This window comes from Danio rerio, chromosome 1 (genome assembly GCF_049306965.1).
Source record: "Danio rerio strain Tuebingen ecotype United States chromosome 1, GRCz12tu, whole genome shotgun sequence".
Classification (NCBI taxonomy): domain Eukaryota; kingdom Metazoa; phylum Chordata; class Actinopteri; order Cypriniformes; family Danionidae; genus Danio; species Danio rerio.
This window is the reverse complement of record NC_133176.1, coordinates 58,441,012-58,456,027: the sequence shown is the minus strand read 5'-3', so window position 1 is coordinate 58,456,027 and position 15,016 is coordinate 58,441,012. Positions and strand designations below refer to the sequence as shown.

At 36.8% G+C, this 15,016-nt stretch overlaps 2 protein-coding genes across 4 annotated transcripts in view; one reads left to right on the top strand and one right to left on the bottom strand.

Annotated features, from left to right (window-relative positions):
- si:ch211-196h16.12 overlaps positions 1-14,524 on the bottom strand; it is a 48,071-nt gene extending 33,547 nt beyond the window's left edge. The window contains exons 1-2 of one of the 2 annotated variants that reach the window (XM_073907445.1): positions 14,152-14,524; positions 8,509-8,652 (exon numbers count right to left, since the gene is read on the bottom strand). The gene's annotated coding sequence lies outside the window, so the exon portion shown is untranslated. The remainder of the gene's footprint in view (positions 1-8,508; positions 8,653-14,151) is intronic. The other variant, XM_073907447.1, reaches the window with a different exon arrangement.
- khsrp (KH-type splicing regulatory protein) lies at positions 1,726-13,768 on the top strand. 2 transcript variants are annotated; one of them, NM_001089428.2, is made up of 18 exons: positions 1,726-1,941; positions 4,375-4,480; positions 4,566-4,619; positions 4,707-4,743; positions 5,670-5,728; positions 6,330-6,401; positions 6,505-6,562; positions 6,650-6,815; positions 7,475-7,573; positions 7,907-8,041; positions 8,119-8,221; positions 8,567-8,688; positions 9,060-9,365; positions 9,447-9,556; positions 9,661-9,734; positions 10,522-10,722; positions 11,457-11,641; positions 12,845-13,768. In NM_001089428.2, the coding sequence occupies exons 1-18, from the start codon at positions 1,837-1,839 to the stop codon at positions 12,851-12,853; spliced, it is 2,001 nt and encodes a 666-aa protein (NP_001082897.2). In that variant the 5' UTR covers positions 1,726-1,836; the 3' UTR covers positions 12,854-13,768. The 2 variants fall into 2 exon arrangements, with proteins under 2 accessions (NP_001082897.2, XP_005160236.1); XM_005160179.6 differs by having other exon boundaries at positions 1,730-2,131; positions 12,845-13,760.
- Positions 14,525-15,016: the final 492 nt, after the last annotated feature.

Genomic DNA, 15,016 nt, shown 5'->3' with positions numbered 1-15,016 from the left:
TCGCTGTTTAGCCACCTGGAAACGTCACCAGTGGCGGAGATCTCGTTCGCGTTTTTTATCGCAGACGAATGACCTCATGAAAAAATACTATGGTGATTTATAGTAAATATTATAGCATTTTTGAACATGTTTATTCAGTATTGGGTTGTGTTTATCGTTGTTGTGATACCAGAACTATAACATTTAAATAGGCTATTTTATAACATGGTTCAAAAGCACTACAGTATACATTACTATAGTATTTTTTAATGTGGGAGTGGATGCAATAGAAATATCACTGTTTTTATAGAGATGGTCAGAATTACAGAAGATGAACAGCTCATTAACTAAAAGGGTGTATTAAAAATATAATTCTGTATATTCAACAAACGTTAAAAAAATAACAAAATAAACAGCTTATACAGCAAGAAAACTCTCAAGAAACCTAAATTGGCTACATTAAAAATGAAGTAGCCATAGCATGCTTTTGAGTGACAGGTCATGACAAATGTTTGTTTGACAAATAAATTCTTAGGGGGTTAATTATATTGACATGCTTATTAGGTCTATATAAACTGCTTTTACTCCAGCCAGACTAAAATAAACAGCCCAAGACTTTCTCCAGAATAAAAACTATTAGACTGTAGGAAAAACTGTGGAAATGTTCTTGGTCTATTAAACATGACTTTTGACTCCACATACATATACATTTGTGTGTGTGTGTGTGTGTGTGTGTGTGTGTGTGTGTGTGTGTGTCTTGTTTACTACACCCTTTTCACTTCTCATATGAAACCACATAAAGATGAGGCATAATGACAAAACAGTCTGATTACCTTTGTATTTCTGAATATATGTATATATTGGATTGACTTTAATGCAATAACGCTGCATAAAAATTACAATACAAAATTCACACAAACATACATAAAGTGAAAATGACAACAAACAGGATTTAAGACTGAGAGAGAAATAGAATACAGCACATGCACATCCTAATGATTTATTAATAACATTCAGTTATATTGGATGGGTCACGTTATGTTTTACAAAGATGTGTTTTGTTTTTGTTTGCGTGTAAATGTAAATAAATAACCATATGTAATGCTCTTTATGACTTTTTTTTAATTATCAACGAAAATACAAAAAAGGTATTCAACAAATCTAGGTATAAACCTTAGTAAAACAAGATAATTAAGTGTAATGTGTCAGTCTCATCCAATCAGCATTAAGCTGTGTCGTCAGCCAGTCATTTCCCATCATGCTTTTAGTGAGCGCAGTCTTTTGAGAGCAACTGCGGCCGACTGCTCTGTCCGAGGTACCCGCCTCGCGATCGCGAGAGTTTTTTGGCGCACGTCAGCGTGACATCAGAGCGAGGCGAAGGCAAGGCGGACACATTTCTAACCGGCATGCATCTTGCGGTGATCACCGGTGATCCATTCTGCGCAGATTTTGGCCAAGTCAAACGAGCCTAATCCCATACGACGATCCAAGCGTCCATCATTGCCAATCAGCGTTTTCCTCAACCTCATTGGTCAATTTCATACCCTGCTGTTTCCTGATTGGCTGCCTCACACAGTGGAAAGCTCAGTGCGTCGCGTTTGGTCAGCCCGTCATAAAAACGTGGCCTTTTATCATCACTCATTGGGTCAATTGTGCAAGCCCCGCCTCACGCTGCTCTCTGATTGGTCAGTGGAGCAGCCACTCACTGAGATCTCCTATAGGAGAGTTCCTTCAAACCTGCGAGCCTTTTGTCCCTCCCATGCGTTTGTCTCGCTTGTCTTCCCGCGTCTGCGCACCTCCGCCCGGCCTAGACCTCCCCGCCGTATCCCGCACACTTCACCCTTCCGCACGGACAGCATGTCTGAGTACAGCGCGGTGCCGCCGCCCGGGCCCGGGGCGGCTTTAGGAGCCGGTGGGCTGAAAAAAGACGCGTTCGCGGACGCGGTACAGCGCGCGCGGCAGGTGAGTGATCCGCAGTGCGGGGCCGCGTTTGTGGGCCAGTCGCGCGCACTGGGCCGCGCGCACATGAGCCGGCGTGCGCGACGATTCCCGTTAGCATTTGCTAAAATTGCCCGTAATTTGAACAATAGATGTATATAGGTGGTGTTTGTGTTTACTTACTAATGCTATGGCTCTGCAAACGCAGCACAAGGTAATGTTTTGGTGGATAATATATAGCTTTGTATAGAATAAGCACCGATTTCATGTATCGTAGCATTTACGCGGTAGTCCGTAATATGCCACTACTTGTTCGTATATTTACAAAGAATCGTAACCATTTTTCTGTTTTATATCATTTGGGTGACTAAATTAAGTCTAATATCGTGTTAGCATCATTGTTTGAGTATAAGGCTAGCATCGTGGTCTTACTAGAGTACATGTACTGCAAAACATGCTAGCACCATGGCGTTACGTGTGAAACAGTCTTTCATACTGAAAATGTGGCAAATAACGTTACTATTGAACGGAAGTGGTTTAGGATGGATATACCATGGTGTTTTACACTTACTCTATTGATAGAGTAGCATGTTTGTTTACCATCGTTTGTGTATCATTTTCTGAGGGGGGTTTAATAATATAATGGAGAAACCCACGTTTAACGTTCATAGGGGGAAAAAACGTTTTCTTTAAAACCATATCGTGACATGAATGAGTAATGTGTCAATAAAAGCTTAAACTAAGCTTTAATCAAGTAAGCTGGTTACCTAAACTGTTATTTGAAACCATAATGTTGCATCAAAATATCCGCATCATTGGTGCAAAGAGAGATTTTAAAATACTTAAGAACTCCCCAAATACAAACTTTTGGACGGTAGTATATGACTTAAGGTGAGATCCTGTTGTGTTCGGGTTAAATTTAGGTGGTATAAATAAAAGCCTCAAAATGAAACCATGATTTATCGCCATTCAGTGTGGTGCATATATTGATCATATTGTTTCTACATTCTAGGGCTGCACGATATTGAACAAATCTAATGTGCAATATTATATTTTGCTGCAATTTATATTACAATATCTGCTCTAATAGCCTTAACATTGGAATAAACTCATAACTTTGTGATCTTGTAGACGAGTGAATAAAAAAATATATAAAAAAATAAATAAGATGGAGTAAAGACAAAAGTGATATTCAGGTACAGTAACATGATATGATATTATCAGGATATTTTGCCCCCAACAATGATCACAATATCCTCAATATTACAAGAAAACCATCCACAATATGATGAAATATGTCAGTCAAATGATGAGGGAAAAATACTTTTTTATTAACAGCTAGGCATGGGTCGGTATAAGATTCTGATGGTATGGTAACCTAGGATAAAAACTTCTCGGTTTGATAATATTGTGATTACTGCTCTAAAATATATTCTTTTTTTAATGTCTGGGTAAAAAAAACTATTTTATTCCCATTTGAACACAAAATACTTCATTTTTAAAATTATTTCTAATATTCTGGAACAGTAAGCATGTCAAGCTTAATAATGAAAATGTATCATAGGCGTCTGCTGTTTTTAGTTTCAAAAACACAGATTTCTTAACAATTTAAAACCTCTTTTGATGATCTTTTTAGGTTTTTCATCTTTTTTTTTTTTTGCTGGAGATTCTGTTGTCCTAAAAAAACAAACCTTAGGAATGGTATTACAGAAAATTTTGACGCGTTTAAAACCTTGACTTTTTCAAACAGCGGTATACCTTAAAAAAACAGTTATCGGCCCATGCCTATTAACAGCACATATATTTCTTGCAATTCAACATTGATTTGATTTGCCATTATGAGAAGGGCCACCTCATGCATACCACCATTTTATTCTGCCCCTATTATTGAGGACACTGAACATTCTTCATTGCTGATTAACAACAATAATCCCAACTCCACATTGCGGATGCAGCAATGTGACTATTGCGAATACATACATTGGTGATCAATTCTGAAACAATATATTATGCAGCTCTACTAGATTCTAAATGAATAAAGTCTCACTATGGCCACATAGGTAAAACTTTTTGATTTGAGGGATAGTAGCAAAACATAAAGATGTAAAATCACCAATGAGTATTTTGGGGCCGCACTGTGATCTTTTTTTTTTTTTTTTTTGTCATCCAATAGTTTTAGTTTTAAATGTTTTTGGCCAAAACCAATTTAGTTTTTTTTTTTAAGTTGTTATACTGAATAACATCTTAATATCTTGTAAACCATGGTAAATATATTTTTCTCCAAAAAATAGAAAGATAAAATGATTTCTACCCATTATAATGTCACTGAAGTAATCCCAATTTTTAGCTACATTGCCCACAAATACTATATGATATTATAGTATTTGTTATATTTCCATTGTTCATTCATGTTTGGTGTTTTGTATCATGACTTTTGTTTATGTCTCTGTTGTCCAGATTGCAGCAAAGATCGGTGGTGACGTTACAGGTCCCCCAATGAGCAATAACGGCGGAGCGGAGAGTTATCCCTTCCCGACGCCGAAGCGATCGCTGGAGGATGGAGGTATGTCAACACCACACACAGTCTGCGTCTCTCCGTCTGACTCCTCTGAGTTTGTTTCTGAGCTGTTCTCGTGTTTTTCCTTCAGATCAGCCTGAAAGCAAGAAGATGGCGTCTGACAGGGACAACGCTGCAGCTCTATGTACGAGCTCCTTTACTTTTTATACACTCTCAAAGCAAATGCCTGTGTATTTTTAGAGCAATGATTGTATCCTCGTCTCATCCACAGCTATCGGAGCCCAGCTGGCTGCCCTTTCCAAGCAGAGGTAAGACCATCCTCTTGTGCCGATGCATCTCCGATCTGAGTTCTTGACGAGAATAACTACATGAGTGTGTGTTTATGCAGGTCTCCACTGAGTTGATTAGTAGTGTTTGGCAGAGTAGCTTCTTTGAGCAATTTCATTTCCTTTATCTTAGTGATTTTATGCAAGAGCTGAGATTTTCCTGCACGTTTGGTCTAAGAAACAATGTTCTTTGATTATTAATAAATCTCATCTGAAGGCTAGATGGCGCTCATGTGTGGAGTTTCCAGATACCCACAAAAAAAACACCCAGAAAATCCACATAGCATTGGTTTATTAACAAAATTGAACTGATTTCATTGATTTGGATTGACTAAGGCTACGTCTACACAAATCCAGATTCATCTGAAAACCATACATATTAATACTATTATTTTTTATTATCATAGAAAGTGTTGGATTACTGAGTCATCTAACAGGAGGATACATTTCAACTCGACTGAAGTTATAATTTGAGTTTGGAGCAATAACGTTATTAAATGTAGAGTTATTCACATGCTTTCAGATGTAGTAGCATTTACTACACAGTGCTGTAGTCCACTGAGAAGCCACGCAAATACAAAGACACAATAATGAACATGATATAACGTAGCTTGTCAGTAAACTATGACTGTATATAAAGTGCTGCTCCATCTGAAAGTACATGCTTTACATTTATTACTGGTGACAGAACTGAAATTTGCATTTGATAATTGTGCAGCCCTACTTTATAATTGAAAGATGAGACTCAAAAAGCAGTGTGATGCACCTCATTTGTATTATTTCAGTCAAAATGGCGATGAATGGCTTGTCTTATAAGAGTTGCTTCCAGACCATGAGTTCATTATGAATGTATATGGCTGAACACACTTCTCATGACCATTGCACTTGTTTTTTGTGTGTTTCTGTAGTGTTCGTCCTTCGTCGATGACAGAAGAGTACAGAGTCCCTGATGGCATGGTTGGCCTCAGTAAGTTCATGTTTCTCATCATGCATTGCTGGCAGTATATTTTTCAAAAATATGCACATTAAGAACTTTTAAAATGTAGTTTTCAGCCCCATAAACTAAATGTACAGCCAAAATCATATTTCTTTTTAAGATTAAGTTTTTATAATACATATTTAATTTAATTCTGAAAATGTACAACTGATTTAAATATTCATATATAATGTGTAGTTATTGATAAATAATAATGCATTAATTATAAGAATACAAGTGCTCTATCTATCTATCTATCTATCTATCTATCTATCTATCTATCTATCTATCTATCTATCTATCTATCTATCTATCTATCTATCTATCTATCTATCTATCTATCTATCTATCTATCTATCTATCTATCTATCTATCTATCTATCTATCTATCTATATATATATATATATATATATATATATATATATATATATATATATATATATATAATTTATTGTGGATGGTATTTAGTATTATAATTTTGGGAGACAGAGATGTTGTACATGTTCATTAATGGCTGGTGGTGTTTTGTTTACATTCTTGCATTATATATGGATTTAGAAGTAGTCATTTGATCTTTGTGTGTGTTTGTAGTCATTGGTCGAGGTGGCGAGCAGATCAATAAGATCCAGCAGGACTCTGGTTGTAAAGTTCAGATCGCTCCAGGTGAGTCAAACTCTGCTTCAAATGAGTCGCTTTGCTCCACCTTTTTGTCTGTTTACTTAAATGTGCCAGACGTAACTTATTTTTCTCACTGTTTGTGTTTCAGACAGTGGCGGTCTTCCAGACAGAAGTGTGTCCATCACAGGAGGCCCTGAAGCCATCCAGTATGTTTGTGCTTATTAATGTGTTTAACTGCATTGTCATTTTTTTATTTATATATTTGTTCTTGACCATTTAATTCATTAATGCAGGAAGGCCAAAATGATGCTGGACGACATCGTCTCTCGGGGGCGGGGCACTCCGCCTTCCTTTCATGAGTCGACCAATGGGAGTGGCCACATGCAGGAAATGGTCATTCCAGCAGGGAAGGCTGGTCTCATTATTGGCAAAGGAGGAGAGACCATTAAACAGCTGCAGGTAGAGTTTCTCTCTCTGAGAGGCTTTTATTTATTGCTTCATGGGTAGTTAAATTAGCGTTCAAACTTTTATTCAAAGTTGATTGAAGTGGTTTATGATTTCACTAAAGCTTTCGTATAGAAGCTGTTAGTTAAGACTTTTTTTATGTGTATTCTTTGAATAATACATCAGTTTCCACATTGTTTAAGGTTAATAATATTTCTTGATGATCAATATTAGAATGATTTCTGATAAAACGTGACCTTGAAGAATCACAGAAATATATTGCAGTTCACAAGATATTTAAATAGAAACACAGCTACTTAAAAGATAGTTTGCAAGATTACTGTTTGCTGTAATTTTGATCAAATAAATGGAGCCCAAGCTTTTGAATAGTAGTGTACTTTATTATAGCGTTGTATTTTTTTCTTTAATTCAGTAGTGCATTTAGTGTCATCTCATTCTATTAAGTCTTACAGTTTACAGCTTAGCAATAAATTCTTATTGGAGCATTTATTCTTGTAAATATAGCCAACGTTTATAGTGGTTCAAACCTTTTAAAGTTCTCCTAACTGTTGAACAGCACCCTTTCTTGTCTTAGGACCATTTAAAAGCTTTGTTTTGATCTGCTTCAAACCTTGGCTTGTGTAAATCTCTGCATATGACCATATTGGTTTCAGGAGCGAGCTGGTGTGAAGATGATTTTGATCCAGGACGCTTCTCAGGGGCCAAACATGGACAAACCACTGCGCATTATTGGAGACCCTTACAAAGTCCAGGTTCGTCTTATATTTATTTTCTTGGCTGCAATTGGCCGTTTCATCTATTATCAGTTGTACTACACTGATTTACCAAGACGTTAGTATTATTGGGTTAGATATTAATACTAGGGCTTTTTTATTGATGGCAAACGTTTTGAAATCCAGCCAGTAGTAGAAAGAAAAGCAAACCCCAATTGTTTTTTTTTGTTTTTTTTTGCTTATGTCTTTGTGTCTGTTGTTTCTTTTTTAAATTATGGAAGAGATGATATGTTGTAAACTTGATCTGGTTTTGCCATAAAATAGCCAGAGAAGCTGATATGACATTTAAATCTCTCTCTTCTCTCCCTCTAGCAAGCCCGTGAGATGGTGCAGGAGATTCTGCGAGAGCGGGATCATCCGGGCTTCGAGAGGAATGAGTATGGCTCTCGAATGGGTGGTGGAGGAGGTGGAGGCGGCGGTGGTGGAGGTGGCGGCGGTGGAATTGAGGTGTGTATTTAATTGGTCAATCATTATCAATTGGCTAACATGCTGCAGTGTGACATTGTCTTGTTCTGATTGGACAGGTTCCAGTTCCACGTCACTCTGTGGGTGTCGTGATTGGCCGAAGCGGAGAGATGATCAAGAAGATTCAGAATGACGCCGGCGTGAGGATACAGTTCAAACCAGGTCGGTTTAAATGCTTAAATTGATTTAAACTCAATGTGTTAAGTGTCACTTTGATAAGCTTAAGTAGCATGGCCAGAAATGTTGTAGAAATCTAAATTGTGTTTTTATTTATTTTATTTTTTTAATGCCAGAAACCATTAGAATACATTTAATTTCATTTTTATAGATTGTCATATAGTTGTATCTCGACCAAATATTGTTCTATCCAAACAAATCACATATTGATGATAATCTTGTTCAGCTTTCAGCTGTAGTCTAAATCTCATTTTATAAAAATTGACACTTACCACTTGTTTTGTGGTCCATATTAAAATGCATAACTCTTCATTTTTCTCTTCTCTGAAGATGACGGTACTGGTCCAGATAAGATCGCTCATATAATGGGTCCTCCCGACCGCTGTGAACACGCCGCCAGTATCATCAATGAGCTTCTGCAGAGCATCAGAGTACGAGAGGAAGGAGGAGGGGTGAGTAAAGCATTAGATATCTAGATAAATCTCTGAGCATCAGCAGACTTTTCATCAGTACGGGCCTGTGCAGTCAATTTCAGATTTTCTGTTTGTTAAATCAAAGCTGATACCCAGTATTAAAAGCAAGCAACAGTCATAAAGGCCTTTTGTAATAGTGTGTATCTGAAATGGTAATTTCTAAAACTGAAATGCGGTTGAAGAGGCTCATATCTATTGTTTGTACATTTTAGATCTGCAGCTGTAATTTTTGCTCATGCAAAATATGCCATTGTATCATTCAACCTTTACCGTACATTTATTTTTAAGTCTGCATGATTACATTTGTTTTCTCACACTACACTGGTTAATCTCTCTCCCCCATCTCTCAGGGTCCGCCTGGTCCTCCTGGCACAGGGATGCCTCCGGGTGGGCGTGGCAGAGGGCGTGGTCCTGGTGGAAACTGGGGTGGTCCGCCTGGCAGTGAGATGACCTTTTCAATTCCTGCCCACAAATGCGGCCTCGTTATTGGCAGAGGTGGTGAAAACGTGAAGGCCATCAATCAGCAAACAGGTGCATTTGTGGAGATCTCACGCCAACCACCGCCCAACGGAGACCCCAACTTCAAACTGTTCACCATCCGGGGGTCTCCACAGCAGATCGACCACGCCAAACAGCTGATCGAGGACAAGATTGAGGTGCGCTGAGCATTGCCTTTTTGTTTATTTTATCTTGACATTGGTGTTTGCTGGATTTAACTGGTTTGTTTCTCCTCATAGGGTCCCCTCTGCCCTGTTGGTCCCGGACCCGGTGGACCAGGCCCTGCTGGACCCATGGGCCCCTACAACCCAAACCCGTACCAGCCCGGACCCCCTGGTGGACCGCCACAGTCAGTACTGCCTTAATAGCAAATCAGCTTATAGGATAATGTTAATGTTTGGTTTTCCAGGTTTGGTTGGCATGTCTTGAGGATGGTTTTCTGTGTTTCTGCAGTGGTGGTCCTCCTGGTGGTCAGTATCCTCAGGGTTGGGGAAATGCATACCAGCAGTGGCAGCCACATGATCCCAGTGAGTCTTTTGATTTGATTATATCAATGTCAGATTGCTTCCATATGTTGTTCATTATAATTTTCAGTGCAGTAGGGTGAAAACTAATGTAAAGGTGGTTTACTAAAATACTTCTATTGTGAATTATTTTTTCCACAAAGATAGCCAATGTAGCTGACATGGCATTACGATATGATATGATAGTCTACTGAACAGATTGTAAATGTAAGAACAATGGCAAATTAACTAGCCGGCACAACAATGCAACTAGTTTTTAGGTAATAATTAAATTGGACTTCATTAATTGTGTTTAGGAGCTGTATTTAAACATGCATAAAATAGTAGCTAAAAGGTAATGTTTTGATTGCTCATGGTAAAGTTAAAATATTTGGATAAATGCTCTTCCTTAAGCATAAAATGACTCTGCTTATGTGAATTTTGTGCTACGTGATGCTGTTAACAAGAAACTGCAGAGATTAAAAGCTCTAAGGATTTAACAAAATATTGGTTAAAAATGAAGAGACACAGCTAGAAGTTTTGCCCATGCAGTGGTTAAAAACAACAGGTCTTTTGTTTCACAAGAGGACCAAACTGAAAGACCGATACCCAATATTTTTGGTATGAATAAAACTCTACTAATAGTTTCACTTGTGTCTGAGCTCTTGTGTTCAGATCATATTTAATTGTAAAATTATGGGGATTGTAATTCTATATTTATTCTAGAGCTCATCTTAGCAGGTTGCTTTGGTTTTATTTTATATAATTTAAGTGAATTATTTTTTTTTTTTTTCCCCTCCCACTTTTTTAGGTAAAGCAGCCACAGATCCAAACGCAGCGTGGGCGGCTTATTACGCTCAGTACTACCAGCAGCCAGGAGGGGCAGCTATGCCTGGACAGACGCCTGCAGCTCAGCCGGCTGCTCCCGGTCCTGCTGACCAGAGCCAAGCTGCTCCAGGAGCGGCCCAGCCCGACTACACCAAGGCCTGGGAGGAGTATTACAAAAAGATGGGTAAGAGGCATCACTTCCTGCATGTTAGGGATGCTTTCATTGTTCAGTATGATGAAATTGCATGTTTATCAAGATACATTTGTTTTTGTTTACTCAATTAAGACAATAAAAAAATGTTTACTAAACTAAATTGAATTAAATGAAACTATCACTGAAATAATTGCTGAAATAAAATGATTAACAAAAATAATAATTTTTAAAATTAAGCACTCTTTCTGTAGTGGAAAATCTGATCTGTGGTTTGTAGAAACGCCTGTAGATGCTTTTTTACAGCTTAACATGTCAGTCATGATTTAAGTAAGGCATGATTTAACTACAAAAACAAATTTACAGGTAAAATGTGTTTTTCATTTGCCAAAAAATGTAAATTAATGCATGTTTAAATGCGTAAACAGTTTGATCTTGCATTTAAAATGTTTGTTTGAATTCTTTTTTTTTTTTTTTTTTTTTCTGTTTGTATATGAATTTTAATTGAGAGTTTAAGACTTTTTATTACTTAGAGGTTTGCTCAAGAGGTCATGTGCTGTACAAACACTAAAATTTAGTCTGGTTGACACTGCACTTGTTTTAACCCATAAACTAGAATGACTGAAACTAAATGTGTAAACTAAATAGATGTTCACAAAAAAAACAACAAAACCAATAATGAAACGAACTAAACTGAAATGTACAGCAAATTTTAAAATGGTATTGAAATAAAAACTTATTTAAAAATGAACTGTGTGTATCTACAGCTGCAGCAGGTGGAGGTGCTGCACCCGCCGCTGCAGGAGGAGCTCAGCCTGCAGGAGCTGCAGCGGCAGCAGGACAGACAGACTACAGCGCCGCATGGGCCGAATACTACAGACAGCAGGCTGCTTATTACGGACAGACAGGACAGACCCCGGGTCAGCCAGGGGCAACACCGCAGGGCCAGCAGGTACATTTACCACACACAAAAAGGCTACTCAAAAGATTTCTCTCAGACTGAAGCTTTTAAAATCCGTAAAAGAAACATGATCAGGGTTTCTGCAGTTTTCACAAGCCTTTTAAGACCATTGAATTAAATTTTATACTTGTACAGAGCTAAATGCTAAGGATTTTTTTCCGATATGACTGTTAGAAAATATTTTCACCTGCCCTATCAAAATGATTCATTTAATAATACAATAATAAATTAATAATACATTTGATATTTAAGATGTAAGAAAATATTAAATCACAAACCCTATAACCCCTACCAAGAATAGAGCAAAACCTAGCTGTCAATTACTTTAGTGTACAATAATAATAAAAGTGAGAAATAACAGGAAAATTAAGATGTTAAAAAAAGATGTAAGACCTACACCACAGCATTTTAGTAGATTTAAGACTTTTTAAGGCCTAACATTTAGCTTTTGAGGTGGAGACTTTAAGGCCCTGTGGATGCCCTGATGATCTTTTCATCTGGATGTAGCTTTAGTTGATTTTTAAGTTGATGAAATATTGCTTAACAGTGTAATGACAATGTAGTCATTAATATCAAGCATGGTCACACTTATAGTAATTGTTCAATATTCTGTAGTATAAAATAACTGAAAACATAAAATGTATAATATTTTTTTAAGTTAAATATCACAAGACTTTGCATATTTTCAATGTATCATTTATTTATATTTTAAAAAATGTATTCATTACCAATCTTGAATGTTTAATTTTAGCAATAAAAATAAATATATGAAGAGTTCAGATGCAAAAACCTGCCACATGAAATTGAACATTTTCCTAAGCCTCCTGTTTATGTTCAGTTATTTTACATTAAAGGCAATGAAAAGAAGTTATTTGTCACCATAAAAGTAAAATTACTGAGCCTACATGCAGGACTCGGGATGCTAGTTTAAGAAGAAAATGTCAAATGGCTTTTAGAGGTTTTTGCATCTGAACTCTTCATATAGTGTATTAGTGGGGTAGTTAACTCAAAATGTAAACAAATTACTTTAGAAATTACTAAATTTGGAAACCAGTAGTGGTAAATCCATAATATGAGAATTACCATAGAGGGTAAATGGTTACAGGTGATTTATTTTTATTTTTAAATACTACTTTTTGAAGACATTGGACATAAATGTAATTATTTTAAATGATCTGATTTCTGTCTCTTCAGGCGCAGTGAACAAACTAAAGCTGAGCTCTTGTCCGTCCTGGTCCTGCCCTCCATCCTCTTGCTGTCCTCTGGGAAAAGGACGTTTGCTCTTCCTCTTCTTTTTATTTGTTTTCTCCCTCTTCCTGTGTCCAGTGGAAAAGCTGCGTGACTCTTCTCTGAAGCCGGATTTCACGTAAAGGCTTCTGCAAACACTCTAGTTTTCCCTCTTTTTTTTTTTTGCTGGATTCATAAACGCTGTCTGATGGACTAAAAATCGAACTCTGCCTTCCCTCCACAATCGCTTCATTCCTCTTCCTCGCGTCCGTGTGACTCACCACCAGGGAAACACAAGGGAATGCTTCTTCTGCTAACTTCCTCACCTGAGCGTGCACTTCCTGTTCTGCATTAACTGTTTTTTTCTTTTAATTTCTTTTGTCTGAGGAAACAGGTATATTTAGAGGAAATCTTCAGGTGTTAATAACTACTGTTTCGAACTCGATGAGTAACCTTCTCTCTTTTTTTTTTTTTTTTTTTAAATGCTTTTTGTTTTTGCTTTTAGTCCTTTTTAATTTGATTTTTGAGCTGGAACATTCCCATTCTTTAACGTGTTCACTTTATACTCCATTTAGTGACGTTTTTTTTAATGTGATTTATTTTTTTTTCTTCCCCCTGATATCAAGTGATGTTTCAGTCTGTGTGCGTGTGTATGTTTCATGTCACGTGTGAATGTATGCCGAGTGTGTTCTGGTACTGAAACTCATGACATCTAGTGTTGCTCCTCACTCTGTGAAATGAGGGTTTTTCTTATGTTTTCTTCTTCCCACCCCTGTTATTGGAAGTCATGATGATGATGTTATAAATATAAAATGTATGCTTTTTTTTTACTGCTTGTTTTTAAAAACGACAATAAACATTACAAAATCCTCATCAGATCACATGACAGCTGTTAGGTCTGAAAGTCTTTTTGTTGGCAGTGTATTTGATGTTTTATAAAGTGTTAACACTATTGTACAATTATTACGATTAGTAATCTTTCACCCACAGCTAATATCCAGTCTTGGCTGAAGACCTTACAACTAATTTATTGCAGTATGTTGAACAATGTTAACGTATTTTAATATTGACTCCAGTTGAATTAATAAAAGGTAAGAACATTAAAACTTTAATTGGAAACATTTTAAGTGGTGTATTTTGGAATTGTTTTGACATCTGTTCAAACAAAGCCAAGAAAGGTAACAAGTGAAAGTTAATGTACTCGACTGAAGGAGATATCATGTCATCGAAATGTACGACGTGTATTTTATGACTGGAGGCCGTTAATAACATACTTTAACTCACGGTGTAGATGTTTTTCTCTCTCCAAAAGCCCCGCATTTCCTTAGTTCTTCGACTGTAGAGACGGTTGCTGGCAATTAAGTGATCCATTCGTGAACGTAGTTGGTCTCGTTTTGTTCGTTGGATAAACGTTTTACTCGCGTCGCACCAACGGAAGATAACGTACAAACTTTTCAAATCGCGCTGCCTCAGTTTTTAAAATTCGCGCTCTTTAATGTCCGATTTAATTGCTTGTCTGTGTTTTACCGCTATTCTTTAGAAAATGCCTCGGTATAAAACTAGAATATCACCCGGTGAGAAGTTATGGTTCTAGTCATAGTCTAGCTTTAACTACAGCAAACTTCATTAGGAAAATCAGAAAAAACTGTTTTGGGGAAGTCGTGGAAATCAGATATCTGTACATTTGAATATAGGTTAGTCTTTACTACTTTTCTGTCCTTGGCCAATCACATACTCTAACATATTATTAGGGCGGTGTAAGCATTATGTATATCATTTTTACATGGATATAAATATAAGCTGAATAGATTGTTGCGTGTTTTACGATGTAATAATGTTAACATTTTTTAACCACACGTATGTAGACATTGCATGAAACATTAGGTCAAAAAAATTCACTTGAAAGTCTTGGAAAAATCATGAAATTTTAATAGTAAAAAATTGTATGAACCCTGCTAACGTTACTGTGACAGAATTAGAAAATATTGACCAAAACATTTATCTTTCTGCAATATTAACGTTACCTTTGAACCTCAGAAACGATTTCGAATGGGAAAGTCATATGACTTCTAATTTCTTATTAGAAAGTCATAATTTTAAAAAATTATATCGTAATTTTGAATTACATAGTTAGACTTT